Source organism: Simochromis diagramma, unplaced genomic scaffold, assembly GCF_900408965.1.
Source record: "Simochromis diagramma unplaced genomic scaffold, fSimDia1.1 OVJJ01000304.1, whole genome shotgun sequence".
NCBI lineage: Eukaryota > Metazoa > Chordata > Actinopteri > Cichliformes > Cichlidae > Simochromis > Simochromis diagramma.
Genome location: NW_024387030.1, coordinates 11,678,644 through 11,702,898, shown reverse-complemented (window position 1 = coordinate 11,702,898; position 24,255 = coordinate 11,678,644). Strand labels below are relative to the sequence as shown.

At 39.7% G+C, this 24,255-nt stretch overlaps 2 protein-coding genes across 8 annotated transcripts; both read right to left on the bottom strand.

Annotated features, from left to right (window-relative positions):
- Nucleotides 1–1,011: 1,011 nt before the first annotated feature.
- On the bottom strand, nucleotides 1,012–17,619 carry LOC120740500 (doublecortin domain-containing protein 2). Of its 4 annotated transcripts, none has more exons than XM_040042903.1 (12): nucleotides 16,934–17,616; nucleotides 16,526–16,574; nucleotides 16,238–16,314; nucleotides 15,969–16,100; nucleotides 15,511–15,666; nucleotides 15,338–15,386; nucleotides 11,642–11,765; nucleotides 9,991–10,091; nucleotides 9,277–9,405; nucleotides 6,385–6,472; nucleotides 4,372–4,429; nucleotides 1,015–3,308 (listed from the first exon to the last, which is right to left on the bottom strand). In XM_040042903.1, exons 1-11 carry the CDS (start codon nucleotides 17,215–17,217, stop codon nucleotides 4,404–4,406), a joined length of 1,215 nt encoding a protein of 404 aa, XP_039898837.1. In that variant the 5' UTR covers nucleotides 17,218–17,616; the 3' UTR covers nucleotides 1,015–3,308; nucleotides 4,372–4,403. The 4 variants fall into 4 exon arrangements, with proteins under 4 accessions (XP_039898840.1, XP_039898837.1, XP_039898839.1 ...); XM_040042904.1 differs by having other exon boundaries at nucleotides 1,016–3,308; nucleotides 6,385–6,454; nucleotides 16,934–17,613; XM_040042906.1 differs by lacking the exon at nucleotides 15,511–15,666 and having other exon boundaries at nucleotides 1,012–3,308; nucleotides 16,934–17,619.
- A 2,550-nt stretch (nucleotides 17,620–20,169) lies between these two features.
- Nucleotides 20,170–22,755, bottom strand: colec11 (collectin sub-family member 11). Of its 4 annotated transcripts, none has more exons than XM_040041276.1 (7): nucleotides 22,589–22,753; nucleotides 22,148–22,313; nucleotides 21,972–22,043; nucleotides 21,379–21,450; nucleotides 21,218–21,271; nucleotides 21,003–21,098; nucleotides 20,171–20,852 (listed from the first exon to the last, which is right to left on the bottom strand). In XM_040041276.1, the coding sequence occupies exons 2-7, from the start codon at nucleotides 22,281–22,283 to the stop codon at nucleotides 20,443–20,445; spliced, it is 840 nt and encodes a 279-aa protein (XP_039897210.1). In that variant the 5' UTR covers nucleotides 22,284–22,313; nucleotides 22,589–22,753; the 3' UTR covers nucleotides 20,171–20,442. The 4 variants fall into 4 exon arrangements, with proteins under 4 accessions (XP_039897213.1, XP_039897212.1, XP_039897210.1 ...); XM_040041277.1 differs by having other exon boundaries at nucleotides 20,171–20,834; XM_040041279.1 differs by lacking the exon at nucleotides 21,003–21,098 and having other exon boundaries at nucleotides 20,170–20,834; nucleotides 22,589–22,755.
- Nucleotides 22,756–24,255: the final 1,500 nt, after the last annotated feature.

The following is a 24,255-nucleotide window of genomic DNA, read 5'->3' as shown; positions in this document are numbered from 1 at the left end:
GCATGACATCAGGTGAGAGGACAGCAGTAAGTCCCAGCTCCCACTGTCATCCCTGCTTCATAGCCATCTGGATGTGACTCAAAACACTGCCGTCAGCATTCCGGGCTCAGTGATATCATCGCAGCATTTTCCATTTGTTTTTTTATTTTTTATTTTTAGAGCATTTCCTCATCGTCGTATAGTCTGAATATATATCCCACTTATATAGCGCTCTTAAACTCGCTTGCTTTCTCTCTGACTCTATATTATCTTATCAGACTGAGAGCTTTCAGTTGTGTTACCAGCCATTAGCTTTAGACAGTGGGTAGCTACAGAACAGAGTGAGGGAAAAGTGGCCTCCTGGTGGCTCTGGGTGATGTCAGCTGTAAAAAGGCCTTTTTGTAACACCAACTATCTGTGCAGGTTTCAAGGCACATGGTGCCTCTGTATAAAATTACCTTCAGCAATTTTCAAATACGTTTCTGACACAAATGCTAATAGCTTTCGTGTAACTAGGAAAAAGGCACTAAAGTAACTTTTTACCTGCACAAAGCTGCCCCACACCTTATCATACAAGGCTGTTGTACAAGTAGCACAACTACCATATGCTACATTTACACTGTTTCCAAATACGTTAATTTAGCTAGGGTAAAGATTAAAAAGCAACACGTGCAGTATTGTCTAAACGTCTTGAACCATCCCTCACTTCTTTATATTTTATATCCAAGGAGCCAGACTTTCTTGTAATTCTTGTAAAAAGTAATGATGAGTATTAAAGCTTTTTCAAAGTCTTTAAAAGCCTTTCTGTGGACATGCTATGGCTGCTTTTTCACTCATTTTCAGTTCAGTCCTTGTACCTGACCATTTTCAAAGAAATGTTTTTGTGTTTTTTATGCCACATACTTTAGCACTGACCTATATGAGTCAAGCATAAAAAGACATCTAACTCAAGAGATGAACCTAAAGCAAAAGCATATAATAATTAGCCAACAACGTGGCATATCTCAGCATGGTGTGCAGTGTGTTCTTAAAAAAGTTTGAGGAAATTGGACAAGTGGAGGACAAATGAAAGTTTTTGCATCTACTGTTTGCAAAGGCCTACATAGAAGCCCTCTGAAGGTAGAAAAAACAGGGAGAAAAGGCTAAGGTAAACCAAATTACAGAAAAACTGGAGTGAAAAATCAGTGGCAAAGGTATCATGTAGTGATGAATCCAAGGTCATTAAGGAGGCCAGTGTTGGGGGGAGGGTTGTCAAGACTGGATTGGAATTATGAAGACAGAAAAGTACCATCAGATTTTTATCCACCCTGCAACATCATCTGGAACGTGTCTGATTTAAGCATGACACCGATTTCAAACACACCGTCAGTACAGTAAGTATATTAGGTTTGAAAAACACACAATGAAACTCAATCAGTCATGGACTTGCCTCCCCAGAACTCAGACTTCAACATTATTGAAGCAGTTTGGGATTATCTTGACAGAGAACAGAACAAAAAGCCTGGAAAACTATTCCTGAAGACTACTCAAAGAAATTACACAAAAGCTGCCTAAGGGAGTTGAGATAAAGAACACCCAATACTGACTTTCAAGCTCATTAGATTGTACAAACTCTTCCTTTCCTTATATACTGACTTTCCGTGTAGTGAGGCATGGCTCAAGAATTTTGCAGAGTATTACATTGTGTATGTAGATGCATCATCTGTTTCGCTGAGTTCCATAGATTAAATGCAAACACAAATCTATAAATTATAATCACTGCAATTATATAACAACTAGAAAACCGAATCGGTATATACCCATTACTTCCAGACAGCATTGCGGACCCCTGACTGAAACCAACCTGAAACATTCAAAGCAAGCGTCAAGCTTCGGTTAAAAGCAGAATGTGTGATTTACAGAAACATCACACTGAGAACAATTGTTCAGCTCTGTGAGTCAGTCAGAGTGCCCGCCGCGCACGATGACTGACGTGTTATTGGCAGATGGCTAGACTCCTGCCCTCCATGGGAGGCTTCCAAACAAACAGCTCCTGGTTACACTTAGGTGATTTTCACATCAATATCGATCAATTATTCACATATTTGTGCTATCTGAAGAAAAGCAGCTGCACTCCCTTTCATATGTGCTAGACCAGTATTCATTTTGTAGGAGGTGAAAGGAAGGAGCACCGCTATTCCCTCGCATTTTATCCCACATTTATAGTGAACGAAATTTCGCAACATCACAGCGTGATATAGAACTGTGATTAAGTGGGTCAGTGACTCTTACTGTCAGCATTACAGCCATTAGCTTTTATGGAAGAATACATCAAGTGCAATAGTTCTGTATTTGAGGTAACATGCGGAGAAGTCTGCTTTATCCATTTTTGAAATGTCTTTTGACATAAAACTGAGGTCAACCCTTAAACTTTTCTCAATGCAGTGAGCATTTGAAGTGAATATATAACACTTGAGCAACACTGTGTGGGTGTCTAAGCTATAGTACATGCTGGAGAGGAAGATGTGGCTGTAGCAAAGTGCTGTAGTTACACAAGCAACTGTGCTTTGTGGATTTGGCAGTACTTGAGGGTGATCTAGTTTATTATTCCTTGTTTAGTCAGCCTCTCTGGACTTTTTCCTTGAAGTGCTTTATATGAAGTATAAAGTAAAGCACTATGACACTATTTAAAATGAGGTTTGCTTTAGTACATACCATCACACACTTTCCCTCCCTCGTGTTACAGAGAAATATTAAAGCTGTGCCCCAAGGTCAACAGCAATAGCCCTCATTCTACCCATCACTGTGCCCTTGTGTTATTCATGGCCAGCACTACGAGAGGCAATGATTCTTTTTTTTTTTTTTTTTTTTTTTGGGCCACTCCAATATCATTAAGTTATTAGTTGATTTCAGTGGATTTAATCAGCATAGTAATTCCTCTCCATGGGAAGATAAGTCCCTCTCAAGAGCAGTTACGCCGTCCACTATGCCCGCTGATTAGACACAAGCCCCCAAAATAATTCATCAGAAAACTGCAAAAAATAATTTATCAAAAGTGCTTCTCGCAAAGCCCGCTCAGGACCTTTGCTTCTTAATAATTAAACTCTGCAATTAGGCGTCTTACCATGCACCCAGTGTGAGGCTCCATGTAATATTCATAACCATACATAATTATGCAATATATTCACTGGAATAAGAGGCCATATATTCACGCCGGGGCTGTCAGGAGAAAAGACATTTTTATTTGGTTTATAACACTGTTTCATCTTATACATGAGCAGCTGGCTTCTTGAGACAGAAGAGAATGAGGACGTCTGGTCCTTAGCAGTGTGACACTGTATTCTATGATTCTGAGAAACAGAGAGAGGGTTGCAAAGAGAGGACAAGAGAGAGAGAGAGAGAAAAGGAACTGAGTTTTTCTTCTTTTTTTTTTGTGGGCATGCTCCAATGCCACAAATATCAAAGTCTGTTAACTGGACACAACAAAGACATACCTGAGTGGTATCATACACTGACCACAGTCAATGCAAGATACGGAAAGAGAGAAGAGGCTTTAAATTAAAATGGAGTGGAGACAGGGTGCTGTCTCAGGATCCACTGTATGATAAATTATACATAATGCAGTATGGTAAAAAAACTGTAAAAAAAGAATAGTCCCAAAGCTCTTGATCATGCCTGAAGCAAATAAGCAACAGCAGCGGTCTGCAGTGGACATACTGTGGACAAGGTTGGCTTTCATCTTGAGACACAGTTCAAAGCTATGGGGCTACGCACAGAACAAACTAGCAATCAAAGCTCATGTGTAACTGGGCAGTGGTGCACTTCACAGAGCCTGTCGTCTCAAGTGTTGCGAAGATCACACACAGATGCCTCTTTCACATCACAATGGCTGATTTCTAACACACAGCCTTTGGTCCTTCTTATTCTTCACCGTGGTAAATTATAGAGAAAGAAAACATACTGCTATTGAGACGCGCAGCTTCTTGAAGGCCACTCACGACATGTATATGCTGAATAAGAAGAAAAGCATATGTTTTCTTCCAACTTTGAAGAAAGGCTGCTTTTTGTCATTGGAAGTGGAGACAGTCTGATATTTGATTTAATAAAAACTGAAAGATAATAAAAAGCAAATGAAGAATATGCTGTATATTCTGTAGTAAACGGGATTAACAGCCATTGAACATGAGATTATTTACTGCCAAAGCTATAATCAGACTCTTCGTACGGGGATTTCATAATCATTTCCCACCAGGTAATCGTAACGTGCACAAATTGTTATAATTTCTACATGCTGTATGATTAATGAACGCTGCTGTGCTTTGTATGCAGCTCGACTACACAACAATATGTTTTGTGCATTTGAGCTAAAAGTTCAGTCGATGAAATCATTTATAGTGTTTTTATAGAGCATACCTCTGGAGGGAATCTCATGCAGATCTAAACAACTAATGTTGAAGTTTCAATTTTCTTCCTGTAAAAAGAGAAAAACACAAAAACTGGTAACCATGCAAAATTTTGAAGTCTTACTTCACGTGCTAATAAACAAAGCTTGTGTGTGTGTGTCACAGTTCTATTCTTTTCCAGAAAACAATGACCTTTTCAAATATGACACAGTTTTACTGTGGGCATAATACAGATGTGATTAACATAAATAAGAGTTAAAGTCAAATAGGCGTAAAGGTCGTCACTCAGGACTAGTCTCGGGTCCACGAGGTGATTTACAACAACTTAATTTGACTGTGTGGAGTAATTTATCTGTGACAGAGCAAGCCGTGGAACTGTGCATGCCGCGCGCACATGCAGGCAACAATATGCCATGACTGCACACATCCTATATCTACCCAATCAGTCAAGATGCTTTACAACTTCTGTCAGAGGGCCTAACAGTTCTCATAAATTATAAAGCCATTGTACATGGTGCCAATAACTTTTGAAGGAGAATCTCCACCAAACTGAAGCCAGTTTCTCTTCCTATTATATGTGGACATCAAGACGCAATTCTCCTGAGTTAAAAAAAAAAATGTGGAAAAAAGCAGGCCAAATGCTTTGATGGTAGATTTGCTCTTAGAAAACTGTGCCAAAAAAACCTTCTAGGATAAAAACTCGTTCACATATTGACATTTTGATGCAAAGCAGGTGGCAGGCAGGTATGATTCTGTTAGAGATAACTTGCATTTCCTATCACATCCCTATTCCCTCCGCTGACTCTCCAGTTATGCTGTGCATCTGTGTCATCTGCAGATCCACTGTGACAGCTGGAGAATATGAGGTATGAATGATGCAGAACAATTCATAAACAGCAACAACAACGCAATGTGATAGGGACAGAAAAATGTGGATGTGGGTCTCAAGTCGGCAAGCAATAACGTGCTGTGATTTATTTCGAATGCCCCCCGTAGTGCCCACTGATATTCTGCAGGGAAATCACTCACTGGAGTGTACGGGGCTGCCTTGCATCCTCTGCTACTATCAATATGAAGATAATTGAAAGAGAATACATGTATGTACACAAAAATCATGTGCAGCTGTATAAGAGAAACATTTAATCTAACCTCCTGTCTGTTAGATAACTCTGTGCATATGTGAGTGTATATGGATGGCAGATGAGGGAGGTAGGAGGCCCGCTGTTAGCGCTGGATGCAGTGATTTCCTGGACACCGACAGAGCGAACCTCAAACTGAAGGGCAGACAGAGATAACCACCTGCAGGGATTCGCATCCTGCTTTATTTAGTCACCTTCGGAATTTCCTCCAGGGACAGAAGACGATATTGTGAAACCAGTGAATGGTCCTAAAAATCAAAGCCAATGTTCTGTAGGCAATTATAACGAAATTGCTTGAACCAACTGCAAGGCACATTCCCCAAGAAAGGAGAATGTCATTGTTTTGGTTGAGGTTCAGCTAGGTTACTCTCACCTCCATAAAAAGGGGGAAAAAAGTTCATGGTACATTTTTTTCATAATTCATTCAGATATGTTCTTTTTTTAATAATTATATAAAGGCCAGCTCATGTAAAGCCAATTAAAAAAAATTTTTTTCCTAATGGTAACATAAGTATGTATGATTCTTATTCTGTCTGAATGGTTCAAGATTGCAAACAACATGGGAAATATAAAGAGTGGTGAACAATGCCAGCCCTCAGCATGGCACACCTTGATGTGCAGGTGCCTTTAATACTAGAATAAGTCATCTTAGATTAGGGAGTCAAAAAGAAAAAAAACTCAACCACATGCTCTCCATAAAGCACGCTATAAAGCTCTCCCAGATGTTTAGAGGTGGTTGCGGTTCCAGCGACATGCAATGTCAGGGAGGAACTGGTAATGCCGAGTGTATTAGCGGTCTCTTTATGGGTGCATTAGGTGCTGTGGAGAGGAACATGGGGGCTGCCACTGATCTTCTACCAGGCTTTATGCTTTGATGAACATACCCTTGAAAAACAGGGACATCTGCGACCGTGTTCTGCCGAGCTTGGAAGATGCCTCCCTCTCTTTAGCCTCCTGGAAAACATAAATCAGCTTCTCATATCATCATCTAGTCGTATTCAATGCATATGAAGCGCTAATCAGTTAATCTGTCAGCTTTCTCCCCTTTCGGTAATATATCAGATTTGTAATACTCTCCCACATATGCAGTAAATCTCTGACAAAGCCCGTGTTTTTGAAATTCAGCGACGGGGCTGCGTGAAGTGAAGAAGTTCACTTGAAAACAGATACCAGGGAGAGTGGAGCACTGAAAGCTTCAGCGCGCTCCCATGTGTCATCTCTCTCCCTACCACTAAACAGTGGCCTAGACAGGAAGCCAGAATAAATTTCCCCAGTTCATTGTCCCCGCTGAGGACTAGCAGAACATCTCAGTCTGATTAATGGCTGTACACTGTCTAATGAACAGTAATTGAATGGTATAATACTGCAGGTCCTTAAAAGCCCAGAGGAGTCGTCTTCCTCCGCTTAGCTCTCTGGAAAAGCAAGGCGGTGACATTGTCTAGAGTTGATTATAGTTGACCTTGCATGTGGAGACTAAGGTCTATGAAATGGCTAACCTAAGCTTCATGGAAGAGCAGCAGCAAAACAGATGAAAGACAAATGCAACGGAGAAAGAAGAGGAATGGATCAATGGTGTGGTCAATATTGATTTGATTTTTTTTATCACAAAATTCTTAAGGAGAGGAAGGCAATTGATCAAGCATACCTAGTTTCATTGGCATTTCCAACAATATTAATTAAGAAAAAATGCTTAGCCGACTGGCTGATAAATCAGCCGATACTGTTAAATCAAAACAAATGATAATTGTGAACACAATATTACACTGGTGAGTACAAATCTACCCTTGTCCACATTTCCTCAAAGTGTATGACATCTACAATACAGACAGAGTAGGCCGTCATGAAATCAATCAGATCCTTAACAGAGTGCACTCTAAAGGAAAAGCCAACCTGCAGAGAGCCCAACAAAAGTCAGTGGAGTGAGTGTAAGAGCAGCTTTGATAAATGTGCATCAAGCTCCAGCCCGCCATCCTTTGCTTCCTAACACCAAGATAGCCTGTGTTCACTCTCAGCGGACATCTCCACTTGGCAGAGACGCTGAATCTCGTTATTCTTTCCTTGGCCTGGACCACACAGGTCAATACCACATGCACAGCACCGCCTCACCGCTGTACTGTCTGCAAATGTATTCACTATTTAAATGCACTGCAATAAATCATTTAAAGCTTTAACTGAAAATGTAATCATGTAATTGAATTTGGTCATCAATATCTACCATATACATGCACGTATACAGAGTACACGGGGCATTTCACGAGCATATATGAGCACCGGAGTGGGAGGAAATCTGTCTGGACTCAGCTGAAAGTATGAGTCATAGCAGTGCAGTTATCCCTCATTATTATTCACAGCCCTCTAAATGATGAGGTTGCTGACAACGAGACAGCGACAGCTTGTTTGGCCTCAGTGGGAAAAAACAAGTATGAGTATGCATGAAGGATGATTAGACGTTAGGTAAGGTAAGTCTTACCTGCAGAGCTATTATTTCTGGCTTGACAAAGGCATTTAACTATAATGTAAGTACAGTGCTGATAAAACATTAATGAACATAAACAAATCAAAGTTTGGTAAGGCAGCCGGTCTGATTAAAAGTGCTGACACACTTTTACTGCAAACTAGAGTTATTTTTGCTTAGGATTTGTTCTTTCAACTAAAATTCCATCTTGTGCCACTCTCCATTCGCTGACAGATCAAAAGCTACTTGGCAAGATGATTATTGCAAACATAGCTGAGTCCATACAGGGATTATCATTATTATTATTTCCCATTATCTAATGGTCACTCCACCCAATCCATAGTAAATCTGAATCAGCAAAATTCATGTATGACTAAAAGTGATAAGTAATGAATTAAGCTATTGATGAGGTCTTTAGCCAGGGTCATAACCGACCCCCAGAAGTCAATAATTATCCCACGAAGAATATCTTTATTGCAAAAGTGCATACGGCAGCAAAATCATCACCACACCAAAACATTCCCCTACGGTGTAATTGCCACTGCTTAAAATTATAGTTTTCATTAAAACGAAATGTTCTCGGTTATTGATTGCTTAAATAAGACTCAATATCTTCTCATTTCAAAGCCGAATGAAATTGCATGGAATAGTAATATCACCCAACTATTGTGTGCATTTATCACAGTTACACGGCTTCATATCGCTGTCCCTCGAGGATTATTAGAGCAAAATAAGTTTATTTAAATGAGCGTAATTTCGGGGGGACCACAGATCCGTGCAACAACATCTGTATACACAGCTCACTCCCCACTTCATCAATGTTAATGCGCACAATAACCAGAGTAAAGGACAGACATCAAATACAACTGCATATTATTATTATGGGCCTCTTTTTCAACCATGAAAACTCCATGATTTGCAGTATCTGGGGCGACAGCTTGGCTCTAAACGCGTCCTACAAAAACGTAACTGAGACACAGGTAATTTAAATCCTTTGTAGTACTAGTAATGTGTTCTGTACCTTTTAATGTTCCCTTCTGCCCCTTAGAAAGATTGTGTTAGTAAATAGCAAATACACCAAAATAACCATGGAGACAGAAAAAAATGTTACACGTGCATTAAGTGAAAGTATAGTTGCTGAAAGCAGGTCTATGTGACCCTATTGCAATTATGGAAATGATCATTACCATAATTGCTGGTTAGACCATTTTTTTATGTGACCTAATCCAAAAGGAAATGAGAAAATTGGACATAATAATAAAGTAAAAATGAACTGAATGTGAAATACTAACTGCATTAAACTAATAATAAGTGTACTTACATTTTTCCCGGAATCTGTGGTGGAAGACCTTTGCGTACTCGAGTCATCTGAATCACGGAGGGAGGCCTTGCAGGAACTCGCACAACGATTCCCATCTTCATACTCCTCTTCAACTATCTTGGCCTCAACCTGCAGGGAGGGGAAAAAAACACACAAGATCCCCTTTGGCTTACACTGTACTGTAGTGCTGTATTGATTTTACAATATTTATATATTTATGTAGCTTGTTCTGCTGAGCATTCATGAGCCCTTATTCTGAGCAGAAAATGGTATTATACTGTACTAGAAGTATATTCGCAATTCCGTTTGATGTTGGGAAACATACAGAAAGGTAAAGCTTAATAGGAAGAACACCGATGGGGGGGAGAGAGGTTACTAAAGCTGCAGGCACGTCTTTCATCTAACCCTTTCATTTTACATCAAATGCAAACAGCTTGTTGTGATGATCAACTTGTATACTTTAGTGTGTCTCCAACGACGAGCTGTAAAAATTATAATAACTGACATATAAAGCGTAATAAAATCCGCAAGGAGCCAAGGAGCTTTACATGTTTCTCCATGTTCACGTGGGTTATGTTTTTCTCTGGCAGTGCTGTGTTTTCACACTCAAATCACTTCTTATTTCCTGTCTGATATCAGGCCAAGCTGTTAAATAACTGCGCGCTTTAAGGACCCCATCAGACTGTAGCGCTACAGTATGGGATTATGTTTTACCTGATCAATTGGCAGATCCACCTTCAACTGGCGGTCTTCCTGCACCTCTGCTGCTCCTGCCATCTCACTCCTTTTGTTTTGTGCATTGAACACGCTGCCCTCTGAGAAAAGTGATTAATCACAATTACCTCATCTGCTGGCAGTCGCCGTCTCATTCTTCTACACACTCGCTTTCTCTCTCCTCTCTACTCCTGTTCAACTTCACAAGAGATCAATGTTGCTGTCAAGCCATTTATTTATTTATAGTGGTCCCCCAGACTTAAGGGCCACAGAAAGCCACAGCTGCCCTGCCACAAATATGGCCAGCCGGCGTGAACTTTTGGTCCAGGGTTACATCCTGACAGTGACAGGCTGCTCTTGATGCATGTGGGGACGTGCCTCATACAGCAACGTCACCCTTGTAAACAAATTCCTTTTCGTCTGCTAGATCTGATACGGCGTAGAATGTGAATAATGAAACATGCTCTTGAACTTAAATCTGCTTCAATTGCCCTAAGTAATTTAATTTAAATAATAAATAACCGCACATGCAAGATTTATCATCGAAAACACTAAAAGACAATGTAAACAAAAAATGCCTCTGCTTCATGTGTTAAGTGAAAAGAGACATTTACACAACCACAAAAAAGCTTAGAATTACTTTTTTGTCTAGAAATCTATAAAAAGTCTTAAATCTCTGACCTCATTCCAGATTAATCTTGTGAACACTGCACAGAGCTATTGTCTGTATGAAGGGTTTTAAGAGCTGATATAATTATAAAGAAGACATAAAACTTTGCTTTTTAACTTTAGGGACTTTGCTAATGTGGTTACAGATGCAGTAGTAGGCAGAAATGTGTCCTGAGAACTGAGTATCTCAGTCACAACATATGAAATCATGGCAGGACTCAAACAGTAGCAATTAGCCTGCGAATGCTACCATACCAGTATGTGTTTTTCAAGTGAAGCAATCGTACTACTGCGCACAGATGGCACAACAACAACTGCATAAGTAGATACAGACAGTGTTATTATTATTGATATACTGAGTATCACATTTAAAGCACACAAAGATTATTTGTCTTTACTTCTGTCAGTGTTGCTTAAGATTAATAACTCATTACCATCTTGATTCCCGCATCAAGAGAAAATAAGAGCATTTTTGTTTCCCCCTAGATAGTTAACCAGGCTTTCAGGATACGTATTCAACAAAATGGCCTGATTGAATTCATCTATGATTTAAGCCCCCTTGATAGTGTTTGAAGTCTTTTTCTTTATTAATATTCACAGAAAAGAGCAGTGTTCCTTTGAAACGGCGCACAGCTCTGTTCTGTTTGGACTTAAAAAGAACAGGCTGAGATTCCAAAGAAATCTCCTTCACCTGCCAAATGGCAGATTTTCTGCATTATCAGCACAGACTAGGAGTTACATCTCTTTACTTACACACACAGAAGACTTACAAATGTACAGTTGCAAACACAAACATGCTTTACGAAAAGCGCATAGATGGTCTTCAAAATCCAACAGGTTTCTTTCTTTCATCATAGCGAAGAAGAAAGTGTTGAAGAACAACAACAACAACAACAACAAAAGAAAGAAAACAAAAACTCTGCGGACAGAGGGGCTAGAGAGCGAGGCAGTAAAGACAATATTTCTATAGTGCTCTGCTTACCCACTGGGGGGAAGAGAACTGGGTTCTTGGACACCTGCCCTTGTTGTTTGGTTCTCTCTGCCTTGGCTGTGAGTTTCTTTGTCTGGCCCCTGGCTGTGTGCTCAAGGTCTTCTCCAGAGCTTGTCTGAGCAAACCACATGGAGGTACAAAAGAGAGGAGAGCGGAGAGGCCCGGATTAAGGTATATGTCCTCACATTCGGTCTGTGATTCATCATTGACTTATCGCTCGTTTTGTAAAGAGGAAGAAGTAAAACAAGAAAACAAGACAGGAAGGCTTGTTTCTCCTCTCTTTTCAGCAGCTTTTTTACATTTTCCATTGACCTCAATTTTTCATGAGCTGATATGTTTTGTAACTCCCCGCTGACTCCTACTGTATTGAATTCATCTGGTTCCAATACATCCCGTGCACAACCTATCAATCACTAGGGAGCGTGGCAAACTAATCATTTATTGATGAAATAGGGCAGCCATGAATTTCTAACTGCATTTGTCTTATTTATCAACCCAGATCAAACAATGAAAATCCAAACAAGCTTAAAGGGAAAAGGAGGGAGTCGTAGGGAATAACTTATTCTTCAGCAGCAGACAGCAGAAGGTTATTGATGGGGAGGGGAGGAAAAAAAAAAGGTTTGGGACTCAGTTGCATGGTGGGAGAGCAAAGGAGTGAGAGAGGAAGAGAAGAGAGAGAGAGAGCAGTGGGGAGAGTTCAGTGATGTTCAGACAGCAGGGTACACATCTGAATTAATGCTTCCACAAAAGGCAATTTTCTCCTCGCAGGCTCCTCATCCCCTCCGCAGGTAGCAAGGTGAGGTATGTCTCCCTTACAGAGAATGAGAGACACAGACATAGAGATCGAGAGAGAGAGCTGACTTAATGTGACTTTTCAGCTACAGTGCTCTTTACTGCAGGATCCCTGGGCTGGCTCGGGGGATAGTGTAGTGATCTCGGGCTTCCACCAGAATACACTTCTGGCAGTGGTGTTTGCAAGCTCACTAACATGGAGTCCGGGGAATAGCGGCGTTGTTTCTGCACTTGTTTGCTTACTTTAATGCAGAGGCAAAGTCTGTTGATATTCTTTTGAATTTATACAGCCGTTAGTGGGCTGAGGGAGAAAAAATAAAGTAAAAGAACAAAAGAAGTGTGAAGTTTGCCTGCTATATTCAGAGGAGGAGAGTTGAAAGAGAGTTCATGTTCTAGCGCGGCGGTGTCCGCGGCCGCATGAGATCAAAGACAAAGGAGCAGTGGCACCGTCGCGGTGATAAGCTGCTAATTCAGCTCCTGTAACCTCGGTTCATCTGCGAGTGATGTGAAACAACTTTGCGATAAAGTTTTAAATCAAACTCTATCTGGCCCATCAAATATTGAGCAGCTTGTTTTCTTGCTTGTGGTGAGATGTAAATAGATGGTATTTAAATAAACCGAGCTCAATCCAAAGCTGTCTCGCTCAGGGAGAGTGGCAAGCAGGGCACAGGGGAGGAGAAAGCAGAGGACGAGGGGTGCTGAAGGAGCCGGAAGATTGCAAAAACAAGCAGCAGCAGAAGTAGAAACACGGCAGTGGAAAAGCTGAGGTCATACAGTATAGCCTCTCGGTCTGCATTACATATCTACAGTACCAGGTCCTGCGGGAGCAGACAACTGTGTGTGTCATCAGGCTCCAGAGACAGAGACAGAGAGAAACACAAAGAGAGTGCTAGAGTTAGTGTGAAGGGGGCTCAGGAGGGCTGGACAGCAAGTAATCTGTGGCTCTCTCGTGTGGCCAAAAACTGGAGTCAACAAGAGGACACGGTGATATGATAGCCAGGGGAGAAAAGGGGGTCCTAAACAATTGGACTGACCAGCCTCCAGCCATACTGACTGTGATATCAGTCTGAGCCACTCCCAGGGCCGAGTCCTCAGTGAGTAGACACACTGGCAGCAGCGAGGGGGTAAAGTCTTCCTCGGGGCATTGCTATTTCCCCTAACCAATGAGCTCATACATGGGAAACAGAGGAAACGAGGAGAAGCAGCAAATCATCAATGATGTCAGAAAGCACAGATATTAAAGGTTTAGTCAGCCTTTCTGGGCTTTTTTTTTTTTTTTTTTTACACGGGGCTCTTTATGTGAAGCACATATAAAGCACTGCTTAACTGCCATAATAACTAAGTGTACTGCACGATGCACGCCGTTGTTCTCTTTTTCGCTTTGTCTCTTTGTATTCCTCTCTCCCCTATTAATCTTCTCTTTATGCTATGTCTACCTCAAAAGTTTCTACCTCATCATGTCTGTAAAACACTTAACTCAGCATATACAGCATGCTTGCTTCCAATGGGAACACGATGTGCTGGAGAGTTTCATTATTACACTCTGCAGAGCTGTCAGTTTAGTCGGTGGTTGCTCCACACCAGATGTCCCGTCCAGCAGTGCAGAAACGGGTCCGCCGCCGGTGCGGACAGGACAGACACGGCTCCCGTGCAGAGCAAGGTTACATTTTACACAACCTCAGTGGGCATGTTTAAAGGGTCTTTTTTTTACGGGCGTTTCAAATCAGACTGCTGTTGTTTTGTGAGGTCAAACTGAAATTAATGATGGACACGACCCTATAAATGTATGTGTAATCAGTAAGCTAAACAGCTGACAGATCAAGACAGATTGGGTAATTTTTTTGTCACTTGCATATCTCCCCCTCTGAAAGGCCCTTATTAACTGGTCAGATCATGTTTACAAATTCACGAGGGATGAGACACAGAGGCGAGGAAAGTAAAATGTGGCAGCCTCATGTCTAGTGAATGACTAACACTACACTGAAACGAAGGATGCAAAACACAGGCATAGCTCTGTCTCTGTCTCCACCTCATGGTACTAAGTGAAATGGCAAAAGTTGTGGTTGTTGTGTCTTATTAGCTAATGTATCAGATAAGCAAAGTTGCGTAACAATGTAATTTTCATCTACTGCTTTATGGCTGCATAGCTGTTAATATAATGAAGAGATCTTTTATATATAACTAATAAATATTCAAATTATTTCTAAATTCAAAGGCAATCCAATGCAGATAAAGCTGGAGATAAAGCAAGGGACATTTTTCTATATCTAACAAAAATTGACATCTGCCAGAGCACTGTCATCTTTCATGGTTATAAAAATCACATGTCAGGCACATTTGTCACAGTGGGGCCCATCTCTACCTAGACCTGCTGAGTGGGCATGTTCTCATCTTCATCACGTGATTTGGTGTTCATCTCGGGCCCACAGCAGCGCAATCCCCGTATGGGTTCGCAGCATTTCACTGTCAACTTAATCACAATACAAATAGTCCCAGCTCTTGTTTGAATAAGAGATTTCTTTTTCTTTTAGTTTGCTGTAAACGAAGTCCCCCTTGTGCATATGATCTGTCTATGAGGCTCACTGCACTTGATCAAGTGGGCCAGCCTGTCTCTGTGGGAATTACCCATCAAACTGGAAAGCAACGGTAACTCAATGCCTCCTGCAGACAGTGATTGATGATAGTGGTGTTTCATAACGAATTGCGCCCCCACAACAAGTCTCACACGTGGGAAATGTTAATTGAAATGCTGTGTGTGCAAAGATACGCTTTTCAACTGTGAGTCTAACAAAGTGTTACAACAATGACCCGGAGGGAGTTCAGGGGAAAAAGGGTACCAATTTAGCACGTTAGGAGAACGTGAAGGACCAGATGGCAAAGTGCATCAACACTCACCACATTCTTTGCACATCTTTTGATTATGGTACTGGGCAGGATGCCTTGGCTGCAGGGAAGAAAAGGAAAAACAATACTGACAAACACATTTTTGCTTTCTTTATCGAAATAAAATCAAATCCAGTGTTTATTCTGGACATATAGAAAAAGCCATGAAAGATCACATCTCGTACCCTTCAGTCATGTTATTTTCCCTAAGCAAATCCCTCCTGGGGACACACTGGTAATATGGGAGAGCCTTAAACTTTTCTGAACCGACTGCAACATAGTAGTGGTTGTTCTCCAGTTCAGTGGGACCGGAGACAGGGTGTCCGTTTAATGTGCAAAGCCTGAAAGCTCAAATAAAGAAAAACAACTCACTGCAGTAATGTTTAGTGATAGTTTCAGCTACGTCTTTGCCTGAATGAAATCTATTGAATACATCACAACCACACATGGTCTCGATCTCTAATTAATTGCAAAAGTCCCTCTACTCTCCTTCCCAAGTATCATTTTTCTGCATTTAAATTGACTGTAAAGTGTCCACTAATCACATTACGTTCTAAATTAGAAGGCAAGAGGAAAACAACCTTCACTGATACTCCAGTTAACTAGTTTAAAAATGATGTATGACTAAATGTCCTGACATTACCTGAAAACAGCACCCGTGCGAAGACGCACTTTCTCTGTCACCATAGCTAAAACGTTTTCCCAGCTTCTAAGGGTATACTTTGGGATCCGTATTCGAGCCGGAGGAACCAGCACTTCTCCGTTGGTGAAGACGCTATGAAACAAAACACGAGACACAAAGATCCATGAATAAATAAATGGAATTGTTTCTTGCATTGCACAGCACGGCAGAGAACATTATTCTTTTAACACCGTGGAAAAATATGTATGCAGTTTAAAATCAATACTCACTTTATTGTGCAAGACTCATCAGCAGTTCTCTTCCAGCGGGCAGAAACTACTATCCTGCTGTGAACAACAGGTTGGATCTGAAAATTTCATAAAGGAGGAACTGAGTGGTGTTTTTTTTTTTCAGCACGTCACTCAAAATCGAATCTTATGTGTCTCGACAGGACCTTCATGAGCAACTTAGATTTTAAGGATGGCATCAGCACTCAGGCAGAATGGTTAAACTTAAAACAAGGACACATGAAAAAAGTTTCACTATAACTGACCACACACACAAAACATTGCTCCTACCTGTTCTTTTTTCTTATTCTGTGGCTTCTTGGCTGCTATTTCACAATAACTTGAAGGCAATAAAAAAATCAAATTAGCTTTAGGTACAAGGAAACTTATGCAAGGATGTGGGTGTAAGGCATCTTTAGATCTGATAAAACTAATTGAAATCAAATAGTTATATATGTAAAAGTATGCTCAAGATCAGTGCTCTGCTGACTAGACTAAAATACTGGGTCCAAAAGATCACATTTAAAGACAGATTAGACTTTATTTAAGATAAGCTGACATATTCAGAGCGTTTTAATGAATATTAAGTACCAGCCTAGTCAAATCCCCTTGCCAACAAATGAAGCTAAAGAAAAAACCTGTAGATTCCAGTATATACAAGTAAACTCAGACAGGACACCCCTAAAACATGACACTTACTTCAGTTTCTTGAACGCCTCATTTCCGGCCGCGACATACTCACTCCCGTGCTGAAGGTCATCCAGATAGTGAACTTGGTGACCTTGTGTGGCGGTGTAGAGCCTCCTCACAGCGCCAAAAGGTGCTTCAATCCCTTTGGTCAGAGATGTCAAAAAGTTGTCAAAGTATGGCACGTACCGCGGATTCACAACTACTTTCCTGCCGGGAAAATAGGCATCTCCGTTCCTGTAGACGACGATTATTTTTGTAGGTGGCAAGTCACTTTTCCCTGTTGTGCTGGGCATACTTGTGTTAGCTAATGGGAACGATTTCAAACAACAAACAGCGGTGGCCCTTGGTGTCAGAAGTTAATGTGTCAGCTCTGTTGGCCTCCGGAGACGTAACTGGAGACAGCTTCTCAGTTCTTCCACATGAGAGGTGTAGTATTAAGATACGTATCCACGTCTCCGTCGTGTCTTCTATTGTGTAGCTAAGGTTAATTTAGTGTTCGATACCAAACCTCTGGTGCTACCAAGGCAACCAGTGGGGTGACCCCAGTGGGTTTTACATATTTAGCTAAACCGCTCATAGGTCTGTATTAAAAAAACAAACTCATTTTTAATTTTCATTACCAGCTGGCTGATTCAGTCTCATGGTATTTAACGAGAAACTAATTGACAGAACACAGCGGTGAATTTCATTGCTTAATAAATTTATTAGGCCACTACCCAATGCAAAGTACGCTGTAACAAAGCATATGTCGTTTATTTTTTATTATTGTTATTATCTTCATTTTTTAGATCCCAAATTGCTGTTATTCACTTTCATTCCTGAACAGACAGAAATGTTATGGTGAATTCAATTCAGTACTTTTTAGCTTTAAACGTGTTTTCAACACATTTCTATTTTCCCCCTTTTTTTCTTACGTTTATGGCATATTATAAATGGGAGTAACTGCGGGTTCAGAATCTTGCCCAAGGATACTTTGGCATGCATAATAACTTTTTTAAGCACTGTACATCCTTTTGGGATGCAGTTTTTTCCCAGGTTTAATCCGCTAATATAAAACACATTTACTGTTTGACTTCAATCTTCTCTCAGTGTTTATTTATATACACTCATAACATATGTAAATGTTGAAAATAATGAAATCTACACATATTCTGTCTGACAAAGCCAACTGAAGTTTAACACAAGGCTACTATAGATCTTTCCTCATGATCCATGCCATATGGTTTACCATTTATGCCCTCCTCCAAAATCTATTGTAAGTGTATAACGGTGATAATAAATATAATAGAAAGCCAAAGAAGTGTATTCTTTTTTGAAGAAAACATGTATCCCATTCAAATTTTTGACAGACTCCTATTGTATATTACAACTGTAGCAGAGTGACTGCAGCCCCTTCACTTTTAGACAGAGCTGTCCAAACTGTTTACTACAAAGGTAACCAGAGATTGCTGCAACAATGGCACTTAATTGGTTTATGGCGGACAACTCCTGGTCAATTAAATACATAATTCATCTCAGCATTAATTATTCATTTCTTAAGGGACTGGTGTTCTGCTTTATTAGGAGAAATGCATCATGCATATTCAAATTCCTCTTCTTAGAGGGATGCAATAGGATATCATCTCAGCTGGGACACCCATCCTAAAACAATAGCTGCCAGGGCCGCAAGACATCTCCTATTAGTCACACAACCAAACCGTTGGAGGATTTTCAAAGATGAAAATGTCAAACTAATCTAAGGTATGTTATATCTTGTTTCTGTCATTCAGCAAACAATAGGCTGTCATATTATTGTCATGTGTAATCTGTTATTTTTATTTTAAACTTTAGGTGGCAAATTATTTTTATATAAAAAAAAACTGACAGCATTAATTTAAATGTGCTTAGTATGTGATCAGGTTTTAGTCATTGCATCAAATGGTTTTCAGAATTTTATGCAAAGTCATAAAAGTCTCCAGCAATTAGTTCTTATCAGTTCTTAGCCAGGATACATGTCGTAGGGTAACTGTGATTCAAATTGTGCTTAGCCAAAGTGTGATATGTCATGTCAGGAATCAAGGGGAAGCAGTGGGTGAGTTTCCTTTGGCGCTCTTAAAGGTCAGTGCCATCCATTTTAAAACTCCCATTTATTACAGCACACTAAGGTGCAGAGTGAATGTTATAAAGATGTAAGGTGACTCCGGTGTAATTGCATTGCTCGCTGGATAATACATGAGAACTTTACCGTGTTCACTCGTTAGGATGTTTGCATACTTCAGAAGGACATTGTCGCAATGATTTGACTTTGATATGATTCATGTTTAACATATTTAGCACATATACCAATTACTGCTTGGTATTTATGCAGTGCTACAGAACAGCCTAAAATCAACCTAATAGAAGAACAACTGTAAACATTAAAATTAATGAATTTCCTGGCTTCTGCACTTTTAGCATGACAGTTATTGTTTTTTTTGTAACACCTGTGCTTTCCTTAACATAACAGATAAAATGTGGAGCAGCCACTGACTTCAGTCGCTCTGTAAGGGATTTTTGCTGTAAGCTGAGCTTTCGCCCACTGGGTGGCGATGGTCCATGTGGAAATTACAACAGAAAAGTAATTATTTTGTTATTTTACAATAATATAAAATGAGTCACTTTAATGATTAAAACATAATGTAAGCCATATAAGTATTTTGCGACATGCATGTATACATGTTCATGGTCGCCAGTCTATTGCAGGGCTAACTCACAGAGACAAATAGCTGTTCACACTCACATCTGACCAATTCAGAACCAGCAGTTAAACTAGCATGCACGTCGTTGGACTGTGGGAGGAAGCCTGGACACCAAGAGCCCAACTTCTGCACACAGAAGCCAGCCAGTGGATTCAAACCGAGAACCTTGTTTCTGTGAGGTAGTAGTGTTAACTCCTGCAGCTTTGTGTTGCATCATTTATCGTATATTTCTTCCATAAGTTTGCTTTAACTGCTGCAGTAAATAAGCGCAACTAGTTCAAGAGCAAAAACTAATGTGCAAAAAAATTATTTTTAAACTATGTATAAATGTTTATTGCAGAGCACATGAATGTGGAATGCATGCTGTATTCTGTTCCTCTGATTAAATTCACTCAACTGGAATGTCTTTTAATTGTATTTTTTTTCTACACAATCCACAGCTCTCTATATTTGCTTATTTACACTGTATGTCTATGGTACTGCTACAAATGTTGCTCAGTGGATATTCTGAATTAAATAAAAACTCAGTTCCTGGCATGCTTTTGGAAACACTAATTTATTTCAGTATGTATCAAGGACGTAAAAAAAAATATTACAAACATTTGGATATTTTGTATGTTCAGAAAATAAATAGCTTATTAGCTCATAAGCAAAAAGGAAGTTGAAAGTATACTACTTTGCACAACTTGCGTATCATTTCGTATTCATATTTACAGATAGAGGATACAGCAAAATAATAAGATTACTGTTTTTGCTCCATTACATTTGTCCAGTCTGCAGTCTGTTTAACATATACTGGCCTCAGATGTTGTCCTTGTCAAATTCACAAACAAAATACATTGTCGGGTGGCACGCCACGTCAGTCCACTCCCCAGAGGTCACCATCTCAGCACAGTCCTCATCATCATAGGCATTGTTGGGTTCTCCTTTTCTCCATTTGCTGAAAGTGGTCATGGGAGAGTGATCTACGTAGGTGAAAACACCTTCGCGCTCGAGGTCATGAATGCCAATGTAAACTCTGCTCAGGCCAGCGTCGGTTATGTACCCTGCGATGGCTGCGTTTGCTCCCTCATCCTTCGGCATGACCAGGTGCCCTCCCCTCGTCTGGCAGTAGCCCTCAGCCTCGGTGTAGCGCTTCGCTTCCTTCACCAACAGATAGACTTTACTGTCTGTTTCCTTAATGCCAGCAACAGCTGCAGGGGAGGGCAGTGCTGAAAAATGAGCACTTGTATTTCTATAAATTTCACATTGACATGCCCGCATTTTCAATTCTATAGGACAGGAAATCAGCAAAATACCAAAACTGATAAATATTTTTTTTAAAAATACAAAAGCATTTTTAAAGACTGCAAATCTTTTACCATTTTTAATGAATTTTAGTTCTGAGGAAAGCTGAGCCACAAGAATGTCCATTTCTCCAATCATCCTTCTAATTGGCGCACACTCACAGGGAACCCCTGATAAGGCAAAAATGTGTGGGACTATCACAAAGTTGACTTTATTCATTTACAGATGTGTCTGTCTAATCCTGCTGCCATCTGTTTGACAAACAAAATAAGATGGTTTTAGAACCCACCTGGCTCTCCGTCTGGGCCCCTTGGACCAGGGTCACCTGGATCTCCCTTGGATCCTGCGTCAGAGATGTAAATATTTATCAATCATAAAAACACACTAAACAAATAATTGATGCATTCCTGAAAAAGTGTGCAGACAGTACATCTCTGCTTCTTATAGCACCTTTCATTCCACTTGGACCAACTTTTCCATAACGTCCCATAATGCCTTTGTGTCCTTTGACCCCAGGTGGACCTAAAAAGAATGCAACATGAGTAAATTGTTCATATGAAGATAGAGACATACTGTATATCTTATAGTCAAGACAAACTTAAAACAGCACAAATGAAAGCAAAATTATATATATTAAACAATAAATCTTTACTTTCACTAAAGGTTAATTAATTAAAATGATGAATATGCTTCAGAGAACACTCTTCACTCCTCATTAAGGTCTTCCATAAACACTTGTCCACAGCTCTGGATTCCACAAACCATTTCTCATTTGACCTCTTACCCTAATATAAACACTTGACCATTTCTGGATGGCCTGGTAGTGATGTAACGGCACATTATCAGCCCGAGAAATGTGATCTTTACCCCAGTTTTTCTTGTATTAGTGGTAGTAATGAGAAAATGAGGAGATCTATAGATGTGGGCATGTGGAAAATATTCTCTCTTTAAAGATTTGCATTGTAGGGGAATGCACTTTTACTCACAAAACAAACAAACACATTCTATAATTTATTTTTTTGGTGCAAGTGCATAAAATATACCAGTCTCCCCTGGCGGACCAACTCTTCCTGGTCTCCCAGGTGCTCCCTTTTGTCCTTTTTCTCCGGGTTCTCCTTTTAGAGCAGAAGAAAAACAATTATTATATCAGATAGAGTCTATTCTTGGTTTTTAAGGTGTCTGGTATGCATTTTGTAAGAAAGAACAAAGAGCTACATGCCTTTGAGTCCAGGGACAAGGATCTGAACAGTGCAAGACTCCTCTGGCAAGTGTTGTCCATATGATGTCTGCATTGGTAATAAACTCATCACTACAGACATTAGTATCATTGGCAGTAACAGTTTCTCACCGGTCATTCTTCTACATGGGATGATTAGGGGGCTATGCTGGAGAAACAAAACAATTTAAGGAAATGCTAATATAAAAAAATCATTCATAAAAAGCAAGGCTTGGTTTATATGTATCTGTATATTTCAGAATTAAAATAGTGGAATTAAAAGTGAGAATTTCCTTCCACTGAAAATAAATAAAAAAGAGACTGCAAAGCCACATTTAGAACTACATTTGCATAAACCAAGTACACACACACAGCTTTTTAGTAACTCTAAGAAAGCGTTTTTACTTGAAAACTATACAGTATTTCAAAATCGGAAACGCCTACCTTTAGAAGTATTTTCCAGACAGAAGTAAAAAAGTAATGTCGATGTCCAAAGATTTGCAGGAGCTTTGAGTGCTGGTGGTCCTACAAGAGCATTTCATGTTCCTCTACACAGGCACCACAGAATGTGTGTGATAGGACTTTTGTAAACAGTTCACAGATAAACTCCAAAGCATTTGGGCTCCCCACAGATAATTAGCTGGGAAAGCGATCAAGAGATTGACAGCAAAGAGGCCTGATAAATATACTGACTCAACTTTTTAATGCTATCAGATAATTGGGAGAGTTAAATATGTAATGCATTTTACAGAGCTAGCATGCACATTGATTTAGTAACAAGGTAGCATCTATTATTTTAGCAAGTCGCTGTAGTATTTTGGTTTGTATGACAAACCGGTAGTGGTGATTATCATTACATATGCTGTGGTCCATATGAAATGGTTACAAGGAGAGTTGTTTTTTTATGTTATGTCTATCATATGATGTTATTTATTTAACATTAAGGATTTAAATCAAAGGTGTAAAACATAAGGCTCGGGGGGGCACATTTGGCCCAGGAAAGACTCCAATCTGGCCTGCTAGAGAGCTTTGGAAAATGTGAGAGAGGGCATCGATTTCTACGTTTTTACTGTTTTGTCATTGCTTTTACAGTTTTTCCTACTGATAAAGAGCTCTCCCATCGCTAACCATACTATACCAGAGTAATTAAATAATTGATTAAAAACAATAACAGTTAAAACACAGAAGAGTGCCTGATTTTTCACTAGCTGCTGTAAATTTCTATGTTTTGCAGTGAGTCACAGAGAAACTATTTTGTGAATTTCTGTGAATTACTCTTCTATTATTGTAATTACTACCATAATTTTTTCTGTAACATTATACATGTCTTTATTTGTGTGGACAGATTTCTTTCATTTACTACAGCAATATCTCTTTATCCTGTAGCAAAATTGAGACAGCCGTTAACTGTTTAATGTATGTGGCCCATGATGCAAAATGAGTTTGACCTCCCTAAATTAAATTGTTTAAATAACTTAACAAATAATTTCATAAAATAACAACGAGAAAGTATCAAAATAAAAACACTATTTTTTTAACACAGAAAACGTTGAGTCCTCACCTTCTACAAAAAACCTTCCTTTAGCTTCAGTGGAGGATTTCACTTTATGCCATGCATTCTTTCTATAAGTATACCAAGTTCCATTCACTACACATTTCCTACAAGCATGTGGGTTTGAAATTATTGTTTGTTTGTGTTTTGCTTAACTCTGTGCTCCTTGGTGTCTCTATTGCTCTCATTTCCTCCAGTGTGCACTGGGATTCTCACCATCATGAACCTTCTAGTGCATCCCTTCCATGTGAACTGTAATTACATGGGATATGGTTGCTTATATGCCATATGAGCACATGGGGGAGACATTGTCCATCAGGCAAAGCAGTAAAGCACCGTGTTCTGGATCTTTAATATAAAAGCTAACCAGACCATTTACTTTTTTAGTCTGCTATTCATCAGTCAATATAACATTGCGTTAAATCACACAAGATCAAATTCATTAACTGTCTTAACTGGCTCCAAAGTGGTTGGATACAAAAAAAGGTAAGAGTTTTGTAGATTGGTGTTGATCTGGGGGCTTTAAAAATAAAAGCTACATTTTAGTGCTTGCTGTCAA

What these genes read in the sequence shown, in the direction of transcription:
- LOC120740500 (XM_040042903.1), bottom strand. Translation starts at nt 17,217, where the DNA reads ATGCCCAGCACAACAGGGAAAAGTGACTTGCCACCTACAAAAATAATC. An exon ending in GATGAGTCTTGCACAATAAA is followed by an intron (nt 16,101 to 16,237) that starts GTGAGTATTGAT and finishes TTTGTTTCATAG; the next exon opens with CGTCTTCACCAACGGAGAAG. An exon ending in GAAAATAACATGACTGAAGG is followed by an intron (nt 15,387 to 15,510) that starts GTACGAGATGTG and finishes TCTTCCCTGCAG; the next exon opens with CCAAGGCATCCTGCCCAGTA.
- colec11 (XM_040041276.1), bottom strand. Translation starts at nt 22,283, where the DNA reads ATGACCGGTGAGAAACTGTTACTGCCAATGATACTAATGTCTGTAGTG. An exon ending in CCTTGTCCCTGGACTCAAAG is followed by an intron (nt 22,044 to 22,147) that starts GCATGTAGCTCT and finishes CTGCTCTAAAAG; the next exon opens with GAGAACCCGGAGAAAAAGGA. An exon ending in TGGTCCGCCAGGGGAGACTG is followed by an intron (nt 21,451 to 21,971) that starts GTATATTTTATG and finishes CATTCTTTTTAG; the next exon opens with GTCCACCTGGGGTCAAAGGA.